The sequence below is a fragment of the Pristiophorus japonicus genome, chromosome 1 (assembly GCF_044704955.1).
Source record: "Pristiophorus japonicus isolate sPriJap1 chromosome 1, sPriJap1.hap1, whole genome shotgun sequence".
NCBI lineage: Eukaryota > Metazoa > Chordata > Chondrichthyes > Pristiophoridae > Pristiophorus > Pristiophorus japonicus.
The window spans coordinates 10,991,285-11,011,925 of NC_091977.1; the positions used below are offsets into that span (position 1 = coordinate 10,991,285).

A 20,641-nucleotide genomic window follows, 5' to 3' on the forward strand; every position below is an offset into this window, starting at 1 on the left:
TTTACACCCTCCTGAGAGGGCAGACGGGGCCTCAGTTTAACGTCTCATCCGAGAGACGGCACCTCTGGCAGTGCAGCGCTTCCTCAGTACAGCCCCTCCGACACTGCAGCGCTCCCTCAGTACTGACCCTCCGACAGTGCAGCGCTCCCTCAGCACTGCCCCTCCGACTGTGCAGCGCTCCCTCAGCACTGCCCCTCCGACAGTGCGGCGCTCCCTCAGTACTGCCCCTCCGACAATGCAGCACTACCTCAGTACTGCCCCTCCGACAGTGCGGTGCTCCCTCAGTACTGCCCCTCCGACAATGCAGCACTACCTCAGTACTGCCCCTCCGACAATGCAGCACTACCTCAGTACTGCCCCTCCGACAGTGCGGCGCTCCCTCAGTACTGCCCCTCCGACAGTGCGGCGCTCCCTCAGTACTGCCCCTCCGACAATGCAGCACTACCTCAGTACTGCTCCTCCGACAATGCAGTAATCCCTCAGTACTGCCCCTCCGACAATGCAGCACTACCTCAGTACTGCCCCTCCGACAGTGCGGCGCTCCCTCAGTACTGCCCCTCCGACAATGCAGCACTACCTCAGTACTGCCCCTCTGACAGTGCAGCGGTCTCTCAGTACTTACCATCCGACAGTGCAGCACTCCCTCAGAACTGTCCCTCTGACAGTGCAGCGCTCCCTCAGTACTGCCCCTCCGACACTGCAGCACTCCCTCAGTACTGCCCCTCCGACAGTGCAGCACTCCCTCAGTACTGCCCCTCCGACACTGCAGCACTCCCTCAGTACTGCCCCTCCGACACTGCAGCACTCCCTCAGTACTGCCCCTCCGACAGTGCAGCACTCCCTCAGAACTGTCCTTCTGACAGTGCAGCGCTCCCTCAGTGCTGCCCCTCCGACACTGCAGCACTCCCTCAGTACTGCCCCTCCGACACTGCAGCACTCCCTCAGTACTGCCCCTCCGACACTGCAGCACTCCCTCAGTACCGCACTGGGAGTGTCAGCCTAGATTATGTGCCCAAGTCTCTGGAGTGAGACTTGAACCCACGACCTTCTGACTTTGCGGCAAGAGTGATACCTACCGAGCCACAGCTGACACTGACATTAACCATGTGATTAACCCTTTCTCTTACGATGAGGGGGCGGGGGGGAGATGGCCCGCTGCTGTTTTTGCGGGTGAACTCTGACCTGATGGCGGCGGTCCCCGAGCCGCAGTCGAAGCGGAATTCCACGTAGCGGCCCACCAAGTTGAGGGAGATGAAGTCCTTGCTGGACGTGTCGTAGCTGTAGAGGACGGCCCCATCGCCCGTGTCAGGCCGCAGGGTGATGTGGAACTCCATGAAGGAGAGGTAGTGCTGGGGCTCCATGGGCCAGGCCAGGCCCGCGTAGGACATCAGCGAGGCGTTGAACTGCGGCACCACCAGAGTGAAAGCTAGACAGGACAGTCGTTGGAGATACAAAGAGGAGGGGTTGGGTTATAAAAGGGGCCACGGTGCTGGAGCTGGCTTTGTTCGTCAAGGGAACACCAAAAGAATCCTTGTACACCAGTCATTGACAGCAAACATGCAGGTGCAGCAAGCAGTTAGGAAGGCAAATGGTATAGAAACATAGAAACATGGCTGATCATGCAACCTCAGTACCCCATTCCTGCTTTCTCTCCATACCCCTTGATCCCTTTAGCCGTAAGGGCCACATCTAATTCCCTTTTGAATATATCTAACGAACTGGTCTCAACAACTTTCTGTGGTAGAGAATTCCATAGGTTAACCACTCTCTGAGTGAAGAAGTTTCTCTTCATCTCCATCCTAAATGGCTTACCCCTTATCCTTAGACTATGACCCCTGGTTCTGGACTTCCCCAACATCGGGAAGATTCTTACTGCATATAACCTGTCCAATCCCATCTGAATTTTATGTTTCTATGAAATCCCCTCTCATTCTTCTAAATTCCAATGAATATTAGCCTAGTTAATCCAGTCTTTCTTCATATGTCAGTCCTGCCATCCTGGGAACCAGTCTGGTGAACCTTCGCTGCAGTCCCTCAATAGCAATAGTATGTTGGCCTTCATTGCAAGAAGATTTGAGTACAGGAGCAAGGATGTCTTACTATAGTTATACAGGGCCTTGGTGAGACCGCACCTGGAGTATTGTGTGCAGTTTTGGTCTCCTTACCCAAGAAAGGCTATACTTGCCATAGAGGAAGTGCAGCGAAGGTTCACCACACTGATTCCTGGGATGGCAGGACTGTGGTATGAGGAGAGATTGTTTTGACTAGACCTGTATTCACTAGAGTTTAGAAGAATGAGAGGGGATCTCATTGAAACGTATAAAATTCTGACGGGGTTGGATAGACTGGATGCGGGGAAGATGTTTCCCCTGGCTGGGAAGTCTAGAACAAGGGGTCACAGTCTCAGGATACAGGGTAGGAAATTTAGGACCGAGATGAGGAGAAATGTTTTCACTCAGAGCATGGTGAACCTGTGGAATTCTCTACCACAGAAGGCTGTGGAGGCCAAGTCACTGAATATATTTAAGAGGGAGATAGATAGATTTCTAGACACAAAAGACATCAAGGGCTATGGGGAGAAAGCGGGAATATGGTGTTGAGATAGAAGATCAGCCATGATCATATTGAATGGCGGTGCAGACTCGAAGGGCCAAATGGCCTACTACTGCTCCTAATTTCTATGTTTCTATGTTTCTAATCGACTGGTTAGACGGTCGGTAACCAGAGGGGTTGGCCATTTAGGCCCGAGATGAGGAGGAATTTCTTCACTCAGAGGGTTGTGAATCTTTGGAACTCTCTGGCCCAGAGGGCTGTGAATCTTTGGAACTCTCTGGCCCAGAGGGTTGTGAATCTTTGGAACTCTCTGGCCCAGAGGGCTGTGAATCTTTGGAACTCTCTGGCCCAGAGGGCTGTGAATCTTTGGAACTCTCTGGCCCAGAGGGCTGTGAATCTTTGGAACTCTCTGGCCCAGAGGGCTGTGAATCTTTGGAACTCTCTGGCCCAGAGGGCTGTGAATCTTTGGAACTCTCTGGCCCAGAGGGCTGTGAATCTTTGGAACTCTCTGGCCCAGAGGGCTGTGAATCTTTGGAACTCTCTGGCACAGAGGGCTATGGAAGCTGGGTCTCTGAATATATTCAAGACCGAGATTGATAGATTTTTGGAGTCTTGGGGAATCAGGATCTGGAGATCGGGCAGGAAAGTGGAATTGAGGTTGAAGCTCAGCCATGACCTCACTGAGTGGCAGAGCAGGATCGAGGGGCCGAATGGCCTATTCCGGCTCCTATTTCTTATGAGGACACAGATTTGTAATGATTGGCAAAACAGCCAGGGAGGGAGATGAGCAGAATGTTTATTTTTACGCAGCGAGTTGTTGTGATCTGGACCGCGCTGCCTGAAAGGGCGGTGGGAGCAGATTCAATCGTAGCTTTCAAAGGGAATTGGATAAATACATATATATTAATGACTTGGATGTAGGTGTACAGGGCACAATTTCAAAATCTGCAGATGACACAGTATAGTGAACAGTGAGAAGGATGGGGATAGACTTCAGGAAGACATAGACAGGCTGGTGGAATGGGCGGACACATGGCAGATGAAATTTAACGCAGAAAAGTGCAAAGTGATGCATTTTGGTAGGAAGATCGAGGAGAGGCAAAATATAAACTAAAGGGTACAATCCTAAAGGGGCTGCATGAACAGAGAGACCTGGGGGTATATGTGCACAAATCATTGAAGATGACAGGGCAGGTTGAGAAAGTGGTTAAAAATGCTTGTGTGATACTGAGCTTCATAAATAGAGGCACAGCAAGGAGGTTATGATGAACCTGTATAAAACACTGGCTTGGCCTCAACTGGAATATTGTGTCCAATTCTGGGCACGGCACTTTAGGAAGGATGTGAAGGCCTTAGAGAGGGTGCAGAAAAGATTTACGGGAATGGTTCCAGGGATGAAGGACTTCAGTCACGTGGATAGACTGGAGAAGCTGGGTTGTTCTCCTTGGAGCAGAGAAGGTTGAGAGGAGATTTGATCGAGGTGTTCAAAATCATGAGGGATCTGGACAGAGTAGATCGAGAGAAATTGTTCCCATTGGCGGAAGGGTCGAGAACCAGAGGACACAGATTTAAGGTGATTGGCAGAAGAACCAAAGGCGACACGATGAAAAACTGTTCTACGCAGCGAGTGGTTAGGATCTGGAATGCCCTGTCTGAAAGGGTGGTGGAGGCAGACTCAATCGCTGCTTTCAAAAGGGAGTTGGATAAGTACCTGAAGGAAAAAAATTGCAGGGCTACGGGGAAAGGGCAGGGGAGCGGGACTGGCTGAGGTGCTGTTGCAGAGAGCCGGCACGGGTTCGACGGGCCGAATGGCCTCCTTCTGTGCTGTAACCATTCTATGGTCCAGGGAGGGCCCCCCCCAGAGTCTGCAGCTTGGCCCTCCCCTTTAATGAAGCGGAGAGCCCCTTCGACACGGCAGTGTTGCGCTCCGTAGCTCTTTGCCCCCCTCTCTGTGCCCCTCTCCCTGTGCCCCCTCTCCCTGCCCCCCTCTCCCTATGCCCCTCTCCCTGTGTCCCCCTCTCCCTATGCCCCTCTCTCTGTGTCCCCTCTCTCTGTGTCCCCCTCTCCCTATGCCCCTCTCCCTGTGCCCCCTCTCCCTATGCCCCTCTCCCTCTGCCCCCTCTCCCTCTGCCCCCTCTCCCTCTGCCCCCTCTCCCTATGCCCCTCTCCCTGTGCCCTCCCCCCCGCCTCCCCGGGCCCACACAGCACGTTATTCTGCGCTCCACTTCCTCTTGGGGGGGGGGGGGAAACGCGGTAACCCCTAATTCTGTGAGTGAGGCGGGACTTTCATGGCCTGACAACGGGGCGCTGGGCAATTTCCCCCCCTTGGATTCGATGAATTGGACAGCTCTTTCATAGAGCCAGCACACGACAAGGGGCCAAAATTGCCGTCTGTCTCAAACGGGGTGGATAACTCGAATTAAATAATTACTCGTCGCTCGAACACATGGGGCGGAGAACAGAGGGAAATTGGCCACTTTCACTGTTTTAATTTGTCCGGGCGGTGTCCGGGGCGGCCGAGAGATGGAAGTGCGTTAGGAGCGGGGCGGAAGGCGGGCGGTGTCATCAGCACCGCGCTGAGCCTAACAATGTCCCGCCCCTTCAGTTAAAGGGTGGGGCCGCTGCGAACTCTGTACCCCCTTTAGTGTCACCGCCTTGGGCCAGCAGGGAGGGTTTCGGCCGGGACTGCCGTAATGGACCTTAAAGAGGGGGCAATTTCAGATCCGCTTAGTTTTGCAACACAGAAGTTACACACAGTACGTGAGTGAGAACTACTCGCTCAGAGGTCAGGCGATAGTCATACCTGATGCAGGCCATTCGGCCCATCTTGCTACCTTTATCTCCCAAAAGTCCCCCTCTCAATTGCTGCTTCATTAATTCCAGGGATTTCACCGGCAGGGCACATAGTGCAGAGGAGATTTATGGGATGATACCATGGTTGAGGGACTTCTGTCACGGGGAGAAGCTGGGATTGTTCTCCTTCGAGCAGAGGAGATTTAATAGAGGGGTTCAGAATCTTGAGCGTTTTTGACAGAGTAAATGAGCAGCAATTGTTTGCAGTGACAGCAGGGTCAGTAATCAGAGGACGCAGATTTAAGATAATTGGCGAAAGTACCAGAGGGGAGATGAGGAGAATTTTTATGGGTAAAATCTGAAAGGGCGGTGGAAACAGATTCAATCGTAACTTTATAGAGGAAATTGATAAATACTTGAAAAGGATTTCAGGGCTACGGAGAAAGAGCAGGGAATGGGACTAATTGGATCGCTTTTTCAAAGAGCTGGCACAGGCATGATGGGTCGAATGATCTCCTTGTGTGCTGCATTCTGGGGAGGTCCCAGCAGATTGGAAAACTGCAAATGTAATGCCCCTATTTGAAAAAGGAGACAGACAGAAAGCAGGAAACTATAGACCAGTTAGCCTAACATCTATTATTCAGAAAATGCTGGAGTCCATTATTAAGGAAGCTGTAGCAGGATATTTGGAAAAGCATAATTCAATCAAGCAGAGTCGGCATGGTTTTATGAAAGGGAAGTCATGTAGGACAAATTTGCTGGAGTTCTTTGAGCATCTAACAAACAGGCTGGATAAAGGGGAAACAGTGGATGTGGTGTATTTGGACTTCCAGAAGGCATCGATAAGGTGACACATAAAAGGTTACTGCACAAGATAAAAGTTCACAGGGTTGGGGGTAATATATTAGCATGGATAGAGGATTGGCTAACTAACAGAAAACAGAGAGTCGGGATGAACGGGTCATTTTCCGGTTGGCAAACAAAAACTAGTGGGGTGCCGCAGGGATCGGTGCTGGGACCCCAACTATTTACAATCTATATTAATGACTTAGATGAAGGGACTGAGTGTAATGTAGCCAAGTTTGCTGATGATACAAAGATGGGTGGGAAAGCAAATTGTGAGAACACAAAAAATCTGCAAAGACAGGCTAAGTGAGTGGGCAAAATTTTGGCAGATAGAGTATAATGTAGGGAAATGTGAGATTATTCACTTTGGAAGAAAAAATAGAAAAGCAGATTATAATTGAAATGGAGAAAAATTGCAAAGTGCTTCAGTACAGAGGGACCTGGGGGTCCTTGTGCATGAAACTCAAAAAGTTAGTATGCAGGTACAGCAAGTGATCAGGAAGGCAAATGGAATGTTGGCCTTTATTGCAAGGGGGATAGAGTATAAAAGCAGAGAAGTCCTGCTACAACTGTACAGGGTATTGGTGAGGCCACACCTGGAGTACTGCGTACAGTTTTGGTCTCCGTATTTAAGAAAGGATATACTTACATTGGAGGCTGTTCAGGGAAGATTCACTTGGTTGATTCCGGAGATGAGGGGGTTAGCTTATGAAGATAGGTCGAGTAGGTTGGGCCTATACTCATTGGAGTTCAGAAGAATGAGAGGTGGTCTTTTCGAAACATATAAGATAATGAGAGGGCTCGACAAGATTGATGCAGAGAGGATATTTCCACTCATGGGAGAACTAAAACTTGGGGAAATAGTCTCAGAATAAAGGGCTGCCCATTTAACACTGAGATGAGGAGGAATTTCTTCTCTCAGAGGGTTGTAAATCTGTAGAATTCGCTGCCCCAGAGAGCTGTGGAAGCTGGGACATTGAATATATTTAAGGTGGAGAGAGATAAGATTTTTGAGCGATAAGGGAATAAAGGGTTATGGGGAGTGGGCAGGGAAGTGGAACTAAGTCCATGATTAGATCAGCCATGATCTTATTAAATGGCGGAGCAGGCTCAAGCAATCAAATGGCCTACTCCTGCTCCTATTTCTTGTGTTCTTGTGTAGCAGTCTGTGATTCTATGAACTAAATGTGCTTAATTAGAGGGAAGAGTCACCAGGAGATTTCAGACCTGTCATTAACACAGACACAGACACACACGCTCACACACACGCGCTCACACACACTCACACACCCACAGACACACACATACACTCACAAACACACAAACAGACACACACAAACAGACACACACACACACGCAGACACACACACAGACACACACAAACACAAACATACACACACACACAGACACACACTCACACACTCACAAACACACAAACAGACACACACACACAGACACACACTCACACACTCACAAACACACAAACAGACACACACACACACACACACACTCACAAACACATACCGACACAGCAATGCTAACCAGCCTCGGAATGAGCATTAGCTTAGGATTTCCAGCACAGAGAGAGAGAGAGAGAGAGAGAGCGAGAGACAGCGAGTCGAAGACACCTACCTTCCTCACAGTGCTTGCCTCGGAAGCCCGGGGGACACAGACACAGGTAGGAATCGGCTCTGTTTGAGACACAGGAACCGCCGTTGGCACAGGAGACGTCGTTGCACAATCCGGTGCTGCACTCCCCTAAAAACAAATCCCAATCGGGGGGAGGGGAGGGAAGAGGGGAGGAGGAGGGAAGGTGAAAGAATGGCAAGGGTTACTTCGTCGGAGTGAGAGGCAGTCACTTCAGGGGAGTTACTACAAGAGCAGGCAAGTACTGGGCAACTCTACGAGGAAACGATTAGACGGCCATGACCAGGAAGGACCCGGACGGTGCCAGGATGAGGGACGTGACAAAGTGTGGGGAGGGGGGAGGGCAGAGAAACTTCTGGAAAAACCAGAAGTGATGGTTCATGTGGGGAACTGATGCAATAAGAACAAAATAAAGCCATGAAAGTAGGATTACCGACTGTGATGGCTGTGTTTATTTGCAACACAAGTGGGTTAGACCAGATCTCTGATTGGTCCCCTTGGAGAACAAGACACACCCAATAGGTATCTGGAATGTGCAATTTGATCCAGTTTTCTCGGGCAACCTACAGAAAGTGGGACTGTCATTCGCTTTGGCAACACCCTCTGTTATCTCATGTTCTGCAATTGTAATTATAGTTGTTCTCGGCTGGTAAAAGTGTCAGCTGTGGCTCAGTGGGTAGCACTCTCGCCTCTCAGTCAGAAGGTTGTGGGTTCAAGTCCCACTCCAGGGACTTGAGCACAAGAATCTAGTCTGACACTCCAGGGAGTGCCACATTGCCAGAGTTGCCATCTTTCGGATGAGATGTTAAACCGAGGCACCGTCTGCTCTCTCAGGTGGACATAAAAGATCCCATGGCACTATTTTGAAGACCAGTACGGGAGTTATCCCTGGAGTGCTGGCCAATATTTATCCCTCAATCAACATCACTAAAACAGATCATCTGCTCATTCTCACATTGCTGTCTGTGGGAGCTTGCTGTGCGCAGTTGGTTGCTACATCTCCCACATTACAACAGCGACTACACTCCAAAAGTACTTCATTGGCTGTAAAGCACTTTGGGACATCCAGTAGTCATAAAAGGTGCTAAAATAAATAAGACTTTATACTCTAATCAGTGGGTGTGCCTGCGATGTTTGGGAGCAGAAGACCTTGTCATTAATCACTCCGGACTGTGGTCGGACTCATTCGTGGAGCTGTGATCACATGACTTCCCCACTCCAACTGCCCCGCCATTGGTCGCCTGGTACGTCCACCCTCGCGGCGACCCGTTTTCCCAGCCAATCGGAAAGCGAGCAGACTCTTTACAACTCGTTTGGATGATTCCCGACTGTTTTTTTATGTTGGCCTCAGGACACCGGGGATAACTCCCCTGCTCTTCTTCAAAATAGTGGCCGTGAGAGAGCAGGCGGGGCCTCGATTTAACATCTCATCTGAAAGACGGCACCTCTGACAGTGCAGTGCTCCCTCAGCACTGCACTAGGAGTATCAGCCTGGATTTTTGTGCTTTAGTCTCTGGAATGGGTCTTGAACCCACAACCTTCTGACTCAGAGGCGAGAGTGCTGCCCACTGAGCCACGGCTGTAATTTGAGGCAGTATGTTTAAAGACCAGCCCTATTTCCTGCAGGAACAGCTCCACGATCCAAAGGTTCCCGTAAGCGGCAGATCTGAGCAGTGGACTGGGCTGTGATGATCCCTGTGGACCAAGAGCCCCCTAACACCCATTCACCAATGAAGGATGAGCAATTGGATCATGCGATTGGCGGGGTGGGGGGAGGGGGGGCTGTTGATACGTGCAGAATGTTTTTTTCATATTCATTCTCGGGATGTGGCAAGACCAGCATTTATTGCCCATCCCTAACTGCCCTTGAGAAGGTGGTGGTGAGCCCCCTTCTTGAACCGCTGCAGTCCGTGTGGTGAAGGTGCTCCCACAGTGCTGTTAGGGAGGGAGTTCCTGAATTTTGACCCAGCGACGATGAAGGAACGACCGATATATATCTGAGTCCAAGGGTTGAACTAATTGAGATGTTTAAGATGATTACAAGAGTTGATAGGGGAGATAGAGAGAAACTCTATCTGGCGGGAAAGTGGGGAACAAGGGGGTGTAACCTTAAAATGAGAGCCAGGCCATTCAGGGGTGATGTCAGGAAGCGCTTCTTCACACATGGGAAATCTGGAACTCTGTCCCCCAAAAAGCTGTTGAGGCTGAGGGTGTAATGTATTTGCTTCATGGTTCTTTGCTTAAGTATCCGTAGCAACATGTTGCTAATAAGAACGAGTTGGTTTATGAGTAAAGGTTTAACACTCACACTAGACAATACCATTTCATCCACCAGGCTCACAACCACCTGACTCATCGTGGATCCCCTGAACCCAACTGGCTGGGGTTTTATTGAGTCCTGTGAACATCACGTGACTGGCTAAGCCACTCACAACTCCACAGCTCTACAACTATTTTTGTAAAACTTTAAATCAAGTGCCTGCTTATTAAAGGGCACGAGAACCAACAAATTAACAAATTAACCTTTTGGACATTACAAGACAAGTTAAAATTTGGTTGCCGGGGGTGATGATCCACTCTCTCCGGCAGAAGGCCAAGAGCGTACCAGTGGACACCACGTGCTCCAGCTCCAACTGTTCAGCCATGAATTCATTGAATGGCGGTGCAGGCTAGAAGGGCCGAATGGCCTACTCCTGCACCTATTTTCTATGTTTTTATGTTTCTATGTTTCCAGGGACACCCTGGCTCGGATGTAACTGCGGAAGAGAGGCAGGCTGTTGGGCTGAACGACCCCTCGACTGCCCGCTGCCTGGATCGGTTAATGGCCCCCTTGGCCAGGCCCAGTCAACAGCTCCACAACTATTTTGTTGTGAACAATCAAATCAAGTGTCTCCTGATTAAAGGGGGGAGGGGGGAGGGGGGAGGACACACCAAACACTTTCAAAGAAGTGCCCCCTTGATTTTTTTTGAGGGCACTAAAAACACAAATTATACAAATGCCCCCTGGTTTAAAAAGTGGGTGCACTAAAACAGGCACAATAAATAAATTAAACTTTAGATAAAAAACACCAAATTAAAATTTGGTTGCCGGGGGTGATGATGCACTCCAGTCCCTCCGGCGCCCTCCTCTCGCAGAAGGCCGCGAGCGTACCGGTGGACACCGCGTGCTCCACCTCGAGGAACACCCTGGCGCAAACATAACCGCGGGAGAGAGGCAGGCAGTCGGGCTGCCTCGACTGCCCGCTGCCTGGACCGATTAATGGCCCCCTTGGCCAGGCCCAGAGCAGGCAACAAGCTGCTCAAACCTGTGAGCATACTCACGGTGCATACATTACAGAGGGTCAATTCAAAACTGAGTCAAAACTGAGATGGGTTCGATTTTCGTTCAGTGAGGGTATAGGGGGCTATGGAACCAAGGTGGGGGAATGGAGTTGAGCTGCAGATCGGCTGTGTTCTGATTAACCGAGGGAGCAGACCCGAGGGGCTGAATGGGATCCTCCTGTTCCTATGTTCCTCGGTCGGGATGCTGTGGGACCTGGAGGTGATGCTGTCCCCATGCAGCTGCTGCCCCTGACTTTGGTGTAGGGGTGGGACGCAGGACTGGTTAACCCGGCTTGATGGAGACCGAGCTGGAGAGATGACGGGACCCCTGCCCCCCGTCCACCTCCCAATCATCGCGGCTCGAAGCACCTACCTATGTCGGCCCCACTGACCGCCCGGCCCAGGGGCCAGGGCCTCATGTTGACCCGCCTGCCGTTGATGAGCAGCGACTGCACGCAGCCCCGGAAACCCCGGTTGGTCCCCGCGACCTTGGCCAGCCAGTAGGCACTGGGGGCACCGCCAAGGTACAGGGGGGAGCGGAAGGTGATCTTGGTGTAGTGACCCTGTGGGAGGACAGAAAGTCTGGTCAATGGAGAGTCAAACACCCCCAGCCCACCCAACTACTGTGCAACAGGCAATCTCTTCCCCCCCTCCCCACTCACTACCGTGCAACAGGCAATCTCTTCCCCCCTCCCCACTCACTACCGTGCAACAGGCAATCTCTTCCCCCATCCCCTTCCCCACTCACTACCGTGCAACAGGCAATCTCTTCCCCCCCTCCCCACTCACTACCGTGCAACAGGCAATCTCTTCCCCCCTCCCCACTCACTACCGTGCAACAGGCAATCTCTTCCCCCATCCCCTTCCCCACTCACGACCGTGCAACAGGCAATCTCTCCCCCCTCCCCACTCACTACTGTGCAACAGGCAATTTCTTCCCCCATCCCCTTCCCCACTCACTACTGTGCAACAGGCAATATCTTCCCCCATCCCCTTCCCTGCTCACTACCGTGCAACAGGCAATCTCTTCCCCCGTCCTCCTCACTACCGTGCAACAGGCAATCTCTTCCCCCATCCCTCTCCTGCTCACTGCTGTGCAACAGGCAATCTCTTCCCCCTCCCCGCTCACTACTGTGCAACAGGCAATCTCTTCCCCCATCCCCCTCCTGCTCACTACCGTGCAACAGGCAATTTCTTCCCCCATCCTTCTTCCCACTCACTAACGTGCAACAGACAATCTCTTCCCCAATCCCCTTCCCCACTCACTACTGTGCAACAGGCAATCTCCTCCCCCATCCCCCTCCTGCTCACTGCTGTGCAACAGGCAAGCTCTTCCCCCTCCCCCCTCACTACTGTGCAACAGGCAATCTCTTCCCCAATCCCCTTCCCCACTCACTACTGTGCAACAGGCAATCTCTTCCCCCATCCCCCTCCTGCTCACTACTGTGCAACAGGCAATCTCTTCCCCAATCCCCTTCCCCACTCACTACTGTGCAACAGATATTCTCTTCCTCCTCCCCGCTCACTACTGTGCAACAGGCAATCTTTTCCCCCTCCCCGCTCACTATTGTGCAACAGGCAATCTCTTCCCTCACCCCATGCTCCCGCTCCCCACTCTTACCCTTTTTCCCTTACCTCCCCTCCCACTCTTCCCCTCCCCTCTCAATCCATCATTTCCCCTCTCTCCCCTCATCCACTTCTCCCCCACCTCTCTTCTCGCCCCCTCTCTACCCTCTCTGCCTCTCCCCTCCCACCTCCTCCTCCTCTACCCCTCCTCTCTCCCCCTTCCTCCTCCCTCCCCCTCTCTCTCCTCCCCCTCTCCCTCGTTCTTCTCTCCCCCTCTCTTTCCTCCCTTCCCTCTCCCCCTCCTCTCCCCCTCTCTTCTCCCTCCGCCCCCTCCTGCGCCCCGCTGGGGTTACCTTGGATTTCCCGGAGACGGGGGTGTTGTTGCCCCCTCCCCCCCCACCAGCCCTCCCCCCCCCCCCCCTGGGGGGTTACCTTGGATTTCCCGGAGACGGGGGTGTTGTTGCCCCCTCCCTCTCCCCTCCCCCCCCCCACCAGCCCTCCCCCCCCCCGGGGGTTACCTTGGATTTCCCGGAGACAGGGGTGTTGTTGCCCCCTCCCTCTCCCTCACCCCCCCCACCAGCCCTCCCCCCGGGGGGTTACCTTGGATTTCCCGGAGGCAGGGGTGTTGTTGCCCCCTCCCCCCTCCACCAGCCCTCCCCCCCCCCCCCGCTGGGGTTACCTTGGATTTCCCGGAGACGGGGGTGTTGTTGCCCCCTCCCTCTCCCCTCCCCCCCCCCACCAGCCCTCCCCCCCCCGGGGGGTTACCTTGGATTTCCCGGAGACGGGGGTGTTGTTGTCGAGCCGGAGCCAGCCGCTGCTGCCATTCCTGTAGACGGAGACCGAGTGCCACTTCCCTGCCTGGATCCTGCTCTCAGTGACCAGAACCGCAGCCCCAGTGCCACAGTTAAACCTGCCGAGAGAGACCAATCAACGTACATTTCTATAGCGCCTTTCACCTCAGGATGTCCCAAAGCACTTAAGTACTTTTGGAGTGTAGTCACTGTTGTAATGTGGGAAACGCGGCAGCCAATTTGCGCACAGCAAGCTCCCACAAATGGCAATCTGATAATGACCAGATCATCTTTTTCTGACCATCTTCACTTTAACCAGGCTGGGACCAGTGTCCTTGAAAATCGAATAACTAGGGCTGTAGAGAGGGCTTCAAACTAAATAGTGGGGGGCAGGGTTCAGATGAGGGGAAATGATAACCAGAGGGTGACAGGAAGGGACAGAATGTATAAACATAAGAGTGTATCAGAAAGTGGGGTCAGAGTAAGGAAAAATGGTAAAAAGACAAAATTAATAGCTCTTTATCTGAATGCACGCAACATTCGTAACAAGATAGAAGAGTTGACGGCACAAATAGAAATAAATGGGTATGATCTGATGGCGATTACAGAGACGTGGTAGCAAAGCGACCAAAGCTGGGAACTGAATATTCAGGGGTATTTGACATTTCGGAAGGATAGGCAGAAAGGAAAAGGAAGTGGGGTAGCTCTGTTACTAAAGGATGAGATCAGTGCAGTAGTGAGAAATGACATTGGCTCAGGAGATCAAATGTAGAATGGGTTTGGGTGGAGATAAGAAATAACAAGCGAAAGAAGTCACTGATGGGAGTGATCTATAGGCCCCCAAACAGTAGCTACACTGTAAGACAGAATATAAATCTAGAAATAATTGAGGCTTATAAGAATGGTATGGCAGTAAACATGATGTGGAATCTATATGGGTAGAGCTGCAGAACACCAAAGGGCAAAAAACGTTAGTGGGAGTTGTGTACAGACCTCCAAACAGTAGTAGTGATGTTCGGGAGGGCATCAAACAGGAAATTAGGGGTGCATGCAATAAAGGTGCAGCAGTTATAATGGGTGACTTTAATATGCACATAGATTGGGCTAACCAAACGGGAAGCAATACGGTGGAGGAGAATTTCCTGGAATGCATAAGGGATGGTTTTCTCGACCAATATGTCGAGGAACCAACTAGGGGGGAGGCCATCTTAGACTGGGTGTTGTGTAATGAGGGAGGATTAATTAGCAATCTCGTTGTGCGAGGCCCCTTGGGGAAGAGTGACCATAATATGGTGGAATTCTGCATTAGGATGGAGAATGAAACAGTTAATTCAGAGACCATGGTCCTGAACTTAAAAAAGGCTAACGTTGAAGGTATGAGGCGTGAATTGGCTAGGATAGATTGGCAAATGATACTTAAGGGGTTGACTGTGGATGGGCAACGGCAGACATTTAGAGACCGCATGGATGAACTACAACAATTGTACATTCCTGTCTGGCGTAAAAATAAAAAAGGGAAGGTGGCTCAACCGTGGCTATCAAGGGAAATCAGGGATAGTATTAAAGCCAAGGAAGTGGCATACAAATTGGCCAGAAATAGCAGCGAACCCGGGGACTGGGAGAAATTTCGAACTCAGCAGAGGAGGACAAAGGGTTTGATTAGGGCAGGGAAAATGGAGTACGAGAAGAAGCTTGCAGGGAACATTAAGACAGATTGCAAAGGTTTCTATAGATATATAAAGAGAAAAAGGTTAGTAAAGACAAACGTAGGTCCCCTGCAGTGAGAATCAGGGGAAGTCATAATGGGGAACAAAGAAATGGCGGACCAATTGAACAAGTACTTTGGTTCGGTATTCACTAAGGAGGACACAAACAACCTTCCGGATATAAAAGGGGTCAGAGGGTCTAGTAAGGAGGAGGAACTGAGGGAAATCCTTATTAGTCGGGAAATTGTGTTGGAGAAATTGATGGGATTGAAGGCCGATAAATCCCCAGGGCCTGATGGACTGCATCCCAGAGTACTTAATGAGGTGGCCTTGGAAATAGCGGATGCATTGACAGTCATTTTCCAACATTCCATTGACTCTGGATCAGTTCCTATCGATTGGAGGGTAGCTAATGTAACCCCACTTTTTAAAAAAGGAGGGAGAGAGAAAACAGGGAATTATAGACCGGTCAGCTTGACATCGGTGGCGGGTAAAGTGATGGAATCAATTATTAAGGATGTCATAGCAGCGCATTTGGAAAGAGGTGACATGATAGGTCCAAGTCAGCATGGATTTGTGAAAGGGAAATCATGCTTGACAAATCTTCTGGAATTTTTTGAGGATGTTTCCAGTAGAGTGGACAAGGTAGAACCAGTTGATGTGGTATATTTAGACTTTCAGAAGGCTTTCGACAAAGTCCCACACAAGAGATTAATGTGCAAAGTTAAAGCACATGGGATTGGGGGTAGTGTGCTGACATGGATTGAGAACTGGTTGTCAGACAGGAAGCAAAGATTAGGAGTAAATGGGTACTTTTCAGAATGGCAGGCAGTGACTAGTGGGATACCGCAAGGTTCTGTGCTGGGGCCCCAGCTGTTTACACTGTACATTAATGATTTAGACGAGGGGATTAAATGTAGTATCTCCAAATTTGCGGATGACACTAAGTTGGGTGGCAGTGTGAGCTGCGAGGAGGATGCTATGAGGTTGCAGAGCGACTTGGATAGGTTAGGTGAGTGGGCAAATGCATGGCAGATGAAGTATAATGTGAGGTTATCCACTTTGGTGGTAAAAACAGAGAGACAGACTATTATCTGAATGGTGACAGATTAGGAAAAGGGGAGGTGCAACGAGACCTGGGTGTCATGGTACATCAGTCATTGAAGGTTAAGAAAGCAAATGGCAGGTTGGCCTTCATAGCGAGGGGATTTGAGTACAGGGGCAGGGAGGTGTTGCTACAGTTGTACAGGTCCTTGGTGAGGCCACACCTGGAGTATTGTGTACAGTTTTGGTCTCCTAACCTGAGGAAGGACATTCTTGCTATTGAGGGAGTGCAGCGAAGGTTCACCAGACTGATTCCCGGGATGGCGGGACTGACCTATCAAGAAAGACTGGATCAATTGAGCTTGTATTCACTGGGGTTCAGAAGAATGAGAGGGGACCTCATAGAAACGTTTAAAATTCTGATGAGTTTAGACAGGTTAGATGCAGGAGGAATGTTCCCAATGTTGGGGAAGTCCAGAACCAGGGGTCACAGTCTAAGGATAAGGGGTAAGCCATTTAGGACCGAGATGAGGAGAAACCTCTTCACCCAGAGAGTGGTGAACCTGTGGAATTCTCTACCACAGAAAGCTGTTGAGGCCAATTCACTAAATATATTCAAAAAGGAGTTAGATGAAGTCCTTACTACTAGGGGGATCAAGGGGTATGGCGAGAAAGCAGGAATGGGGTACTGAAGTTGCATGTTCAGCCATGAACTCATTGAATGGTGGTGCAGGCTAGAATGCCAAATGGCCTACTCCTGCACCTATTTTCTATGTCTATGTTTCTATGGGCAATTTTAATCTTCATATAGATTGGACAAATCAAATTGGTAGCCCTGGGGTCGAGTTTAGTGAGTGTATTCAGGATGGTTTCTTGGAACATTACATTGTGGAACCAACAAGGGAGCAGGCTATTTTAGATCTGGTAATGTGTAAAGAGATCAGACTAATTAATGTTCTCATAGTAAAGGATCCTCTAGGGAAGAGTGATCATAGCATGTTAGAATTTCAAATTCAGTTTGAGGGTGAGAAACTTGGGTCTGAACCTAGTGTCCTGAACTTAACTAAAGGCAATTACAAAGGTATGAGGACTGAAGTGGACTGGGAAAATAGATTAAAGGGTAAGACGGTAGATAAACAGTGGCAGACATTTAAGGAGATATTTCATAACTCTCAGCAAATATATATTCCAGTGAGAAAGAAAGACTCTAAGAGGAGGATGACCCATCCGTGGCTAACTAATGAAGTAAAGGATGGTATCAAATTGAAAACATGACATACAATGTTGTGAAGATTAGTGGCAGGCGTGAGGATTGGTAAATTTTTAGAAACCAGCGAAGGACGACTAAAAAAAAAATAGAGAATAAGAGAAGCTGGATTATGAGAGTAAACTAGCAAGAAATATAACAACAGACAGTAAGAGCTTCTACAAGTATATAAAAAGGAAGAGGGTGGCTAAAGTAACTGTTGGACCCTTAGAGGATGAGACTGGGGAATTAATAATGGGGATCAGGGGAATGGCAGAACCTTTGAACAAATATTTTGTATCAGTCTTCAATTTGTGATACAAAAACTATCCCAATAATAATAGATAATCAAGGGGCTATAGGGAGGGGGGAACTTAAAACAATCACTATCACTAGAGAAAAAGTACTCGATGAAATAATGGGACTAAAGGTGGACAAGTCCCCTGGACCCGATGGCCTGCATCCTTGGGTCTTAAAAGAAGTGGCTGCAGAGATGGTGGATGCATTGGTTGTAATCTACCAACATTCCCTGGATTCTGGGGAGTTCCCAGCAGATTGGAAAACCACAAATGTAATGCCCCTATTTAAAAAGGGAGGGAGACAAAAAGCAGGAAACTATAGACCAGTTAGCCTAACATCTGTCGTTGGGAAAATGTTGGGGTCCATTATTAAGGAAGTAGTAGCAGGTCATTTAGAAAATCAAAATACAATCAAGCAGAGTCAGCATGGTTTTATGAAAGGGAAATCATATTTCACAAACTTGCTGGAGTTCTTCCAGGATGTAATGAACAGGGTGGATAAGGGGAAACCAGTGGATGTGGTGTATTTGGATTTCCAGAAGGCATTCGATAAGGTGCCACATAAAAGGTTACTGCACAAGATAAAAGCTCATGTGGTTGAGGGTAATATATTAGCATGGATAGAGGATTGACTAACTAACAGACAACAGAGAGTCGGGATAAATGGGCCATTTTCAGGTTGGCAAACTCTAACGAGTGGGGTGCCAAAGGGATCAATGCTGGGGCCTAAACTATTTATAATCTATTTATTGCCCATTTAAAACTGAGATGAGGAGGAATTTCTTCTCTCAGTGGGTTGTAAAATCTGTGGAATTTTCTACCCCAGAGAGCTGTGGAGGCTGGGTCATTGAACCTATTTAAGGCGGAGATAGACAGATTTGTGAACGATTTGGGAGTCAAGGGTTATGGGGAGCGGGCAGGGAAGTGGAGCTGAGTCCATGATCAGATCAGCCATGATCTTATTAAATGCAGAGCAGGCTCAAGGGGCTAAATGGCCTACTCCTGCTCCTATTTCTTATGTTCTTATGTTGATTGAGGGATAAATATTGGCCAGGACACCAGAGTAACTCCCCTGCTCTCCTTCTAAATAGTGGCCGTGGGAACTTTTACATCCGCCAGAGAGAGCAGAATTGGTTTCAAGCCTCACCCGAAAGACGGCACCACCGACAGTGCAGCATTCCATCAGTCCTGTGTAGTCACTGTTATAATGTCGGACAGTGGGGGAGGGGAGAAGAATGGCAGCATTCATAAAAGCATATGAAATAGGAGCAGGAGTAGGCCATTCGGCCCCTCGAGCCTGCTCCGACATTTACTAAGATCATGGCTGATCTGATCATGGACTCAGCTCCACTTCCCTGCCCGCTCCCCATAACCCTTATCAGTCAAAAATCTGTCGATCTCCATCTTAAATATATTCAATGGCCCAGCCTCCACAGCTCTCTGGGGCAGAGAATTCCACAGATTTACAACCCTCTGAGAGAAGAAATTCCTCCTCATCTCAGTTTTAAATGGGTGGCCCCTTATTCTGAGATTATGTCCCCGGGTTTTAGTTTCCCCTATGAGTGGAAACATCCTCTCTGCATCCACCTTGTTGAGCCCCCTCATTATCTGATATGTTTCAATAAGATCACCTCTCATTCTTCTGAACTCGTGATTCCCGCTGCCCACAGGGCGCGTTACTTATTTTGTTTGTTTTTTCCAACTTTTTTTCCCAAAAGCACTGAATTGTGTCACAGCACGAACATAAGAACAGAAGAAATAGGAACAGGAGTAGGCCATTCGGCCCCTCAAGCCTGCTCCACCATTCAATAAGATCATGGCTGATCTTTGACCTGCCCAATCCCCATGAGGCCTCACACGGATCCGCAAGCAGTTCAAAGAGGGAGTTGTGAGGGAGTTGTGAGGGAGTGCTGCAGTGTCGGGGATTCCGGTGCCCACAGTTTGCCCGCGGGAGGTGGGTGTTAAAGCCCACCGATCCTGGGGGAAGGAGCTGGGCGTTCCATTTCCCCGTGCATTGGCCAACATTGCGCCCTGCACCAGCGCGCGGATTGGACCGATCCCCCACCCGTTTATCGTGAATCTACAGACTGGCCCCGGAGTTAAATGGTCGTCAGAGAGGTGCTTTGGAATATCCTGAGGATGTGCAAGTGGGATGTGTGTAAATACCGGGGGCATGTGTGAGTGGGCAAAAATTTGGCAGATGGAGTATAATGTTGGGAAGTGTGAGGTCATGCACTTTGGCAGAAAAAATCAAAGAGCAAGTTATTATTTAAATGGAGAAAGATTGCAAAGTGCCGCAGTACAGCGGGACCTGGGGGTACTTGGGCATGAAACACAAAAGGATAGTATGCAGGTACAGCAAGTGATCAAGAAGGCCAATGGAATCTTGACCTTTATTGCAAAGGGGATGGAGTATAAAAGCAGGAAAATCCTGCTACAGATATACAGGGTATTGGTGAGGACACACCTGGAATACTGCGTGCAGTTTTCGTTTCCATATTTACGAAAGGATATACTTGCTTTGGAGGCAGTTCAGAGAAGGTTCACCAGGTTGATTCCGGGGATGAGGGGGTTGACTTATGAGGAAAGGTTGAGGAGGTTGGGCCTCTACTCATTGGAATTCAGAAGAATGAGAGGTGATCTTATTGCAACGTATAAGATTATGAGGGGGCTTGACAAGGTGGATGCAGAGAGGATGTTTCCACTGATGGGGGAGACTAGAACTAGAGGGCATAATCTTAGAATAAGGGGCTGCCCATTTAAAACTGAGATGAGGAGAAATTTCTTCTCTCAGAGGGTTGTAAATCTGTGGAATTCGCTGCCCCAGAG

General features: G+C 49.7%; 1 protein-coding gene across 6 annotated transcripts in view; it reads right to left on the reverse strand.

The window, feature by feature from the left end:
* Window positions 1-20,641, reverse strand: part of LOC139262290 (pikachurin) — a 251,668-nt gene that overhangs the window by 32,063 nt on the left and 198,964 nt on the right. For 5 of the 6 annotated variants that reach the window (XM_070877461.1, XM_070877453.1, XM_070877446.1 and 2 more), the window contains 4 exons: window positions 13,492-13,636; window positions 11,534-11,723; window positions 7,825-7,950; window positions 1,183-1,426 (listed from right to left, as the gene is read on the reverse strand). In XM_070877461.1, the coding sequence (XP_070733562.1) occupies window positions 1,183-1,426; window positions 7,825-7,950; window positions 11,534-11,723; window positions 13,492-13,636 (705 nt within the window). Of the gene's footprint in view, window positions 1-1,182; window positions 1,427-7,824; window positions 7,951-11,533; window positions 11,724-13,491; window positions 13,637-20,641 lie in introns of those variants that run through there. The other variant, XM_070877478.1, reaches the window with a different exon arrangement.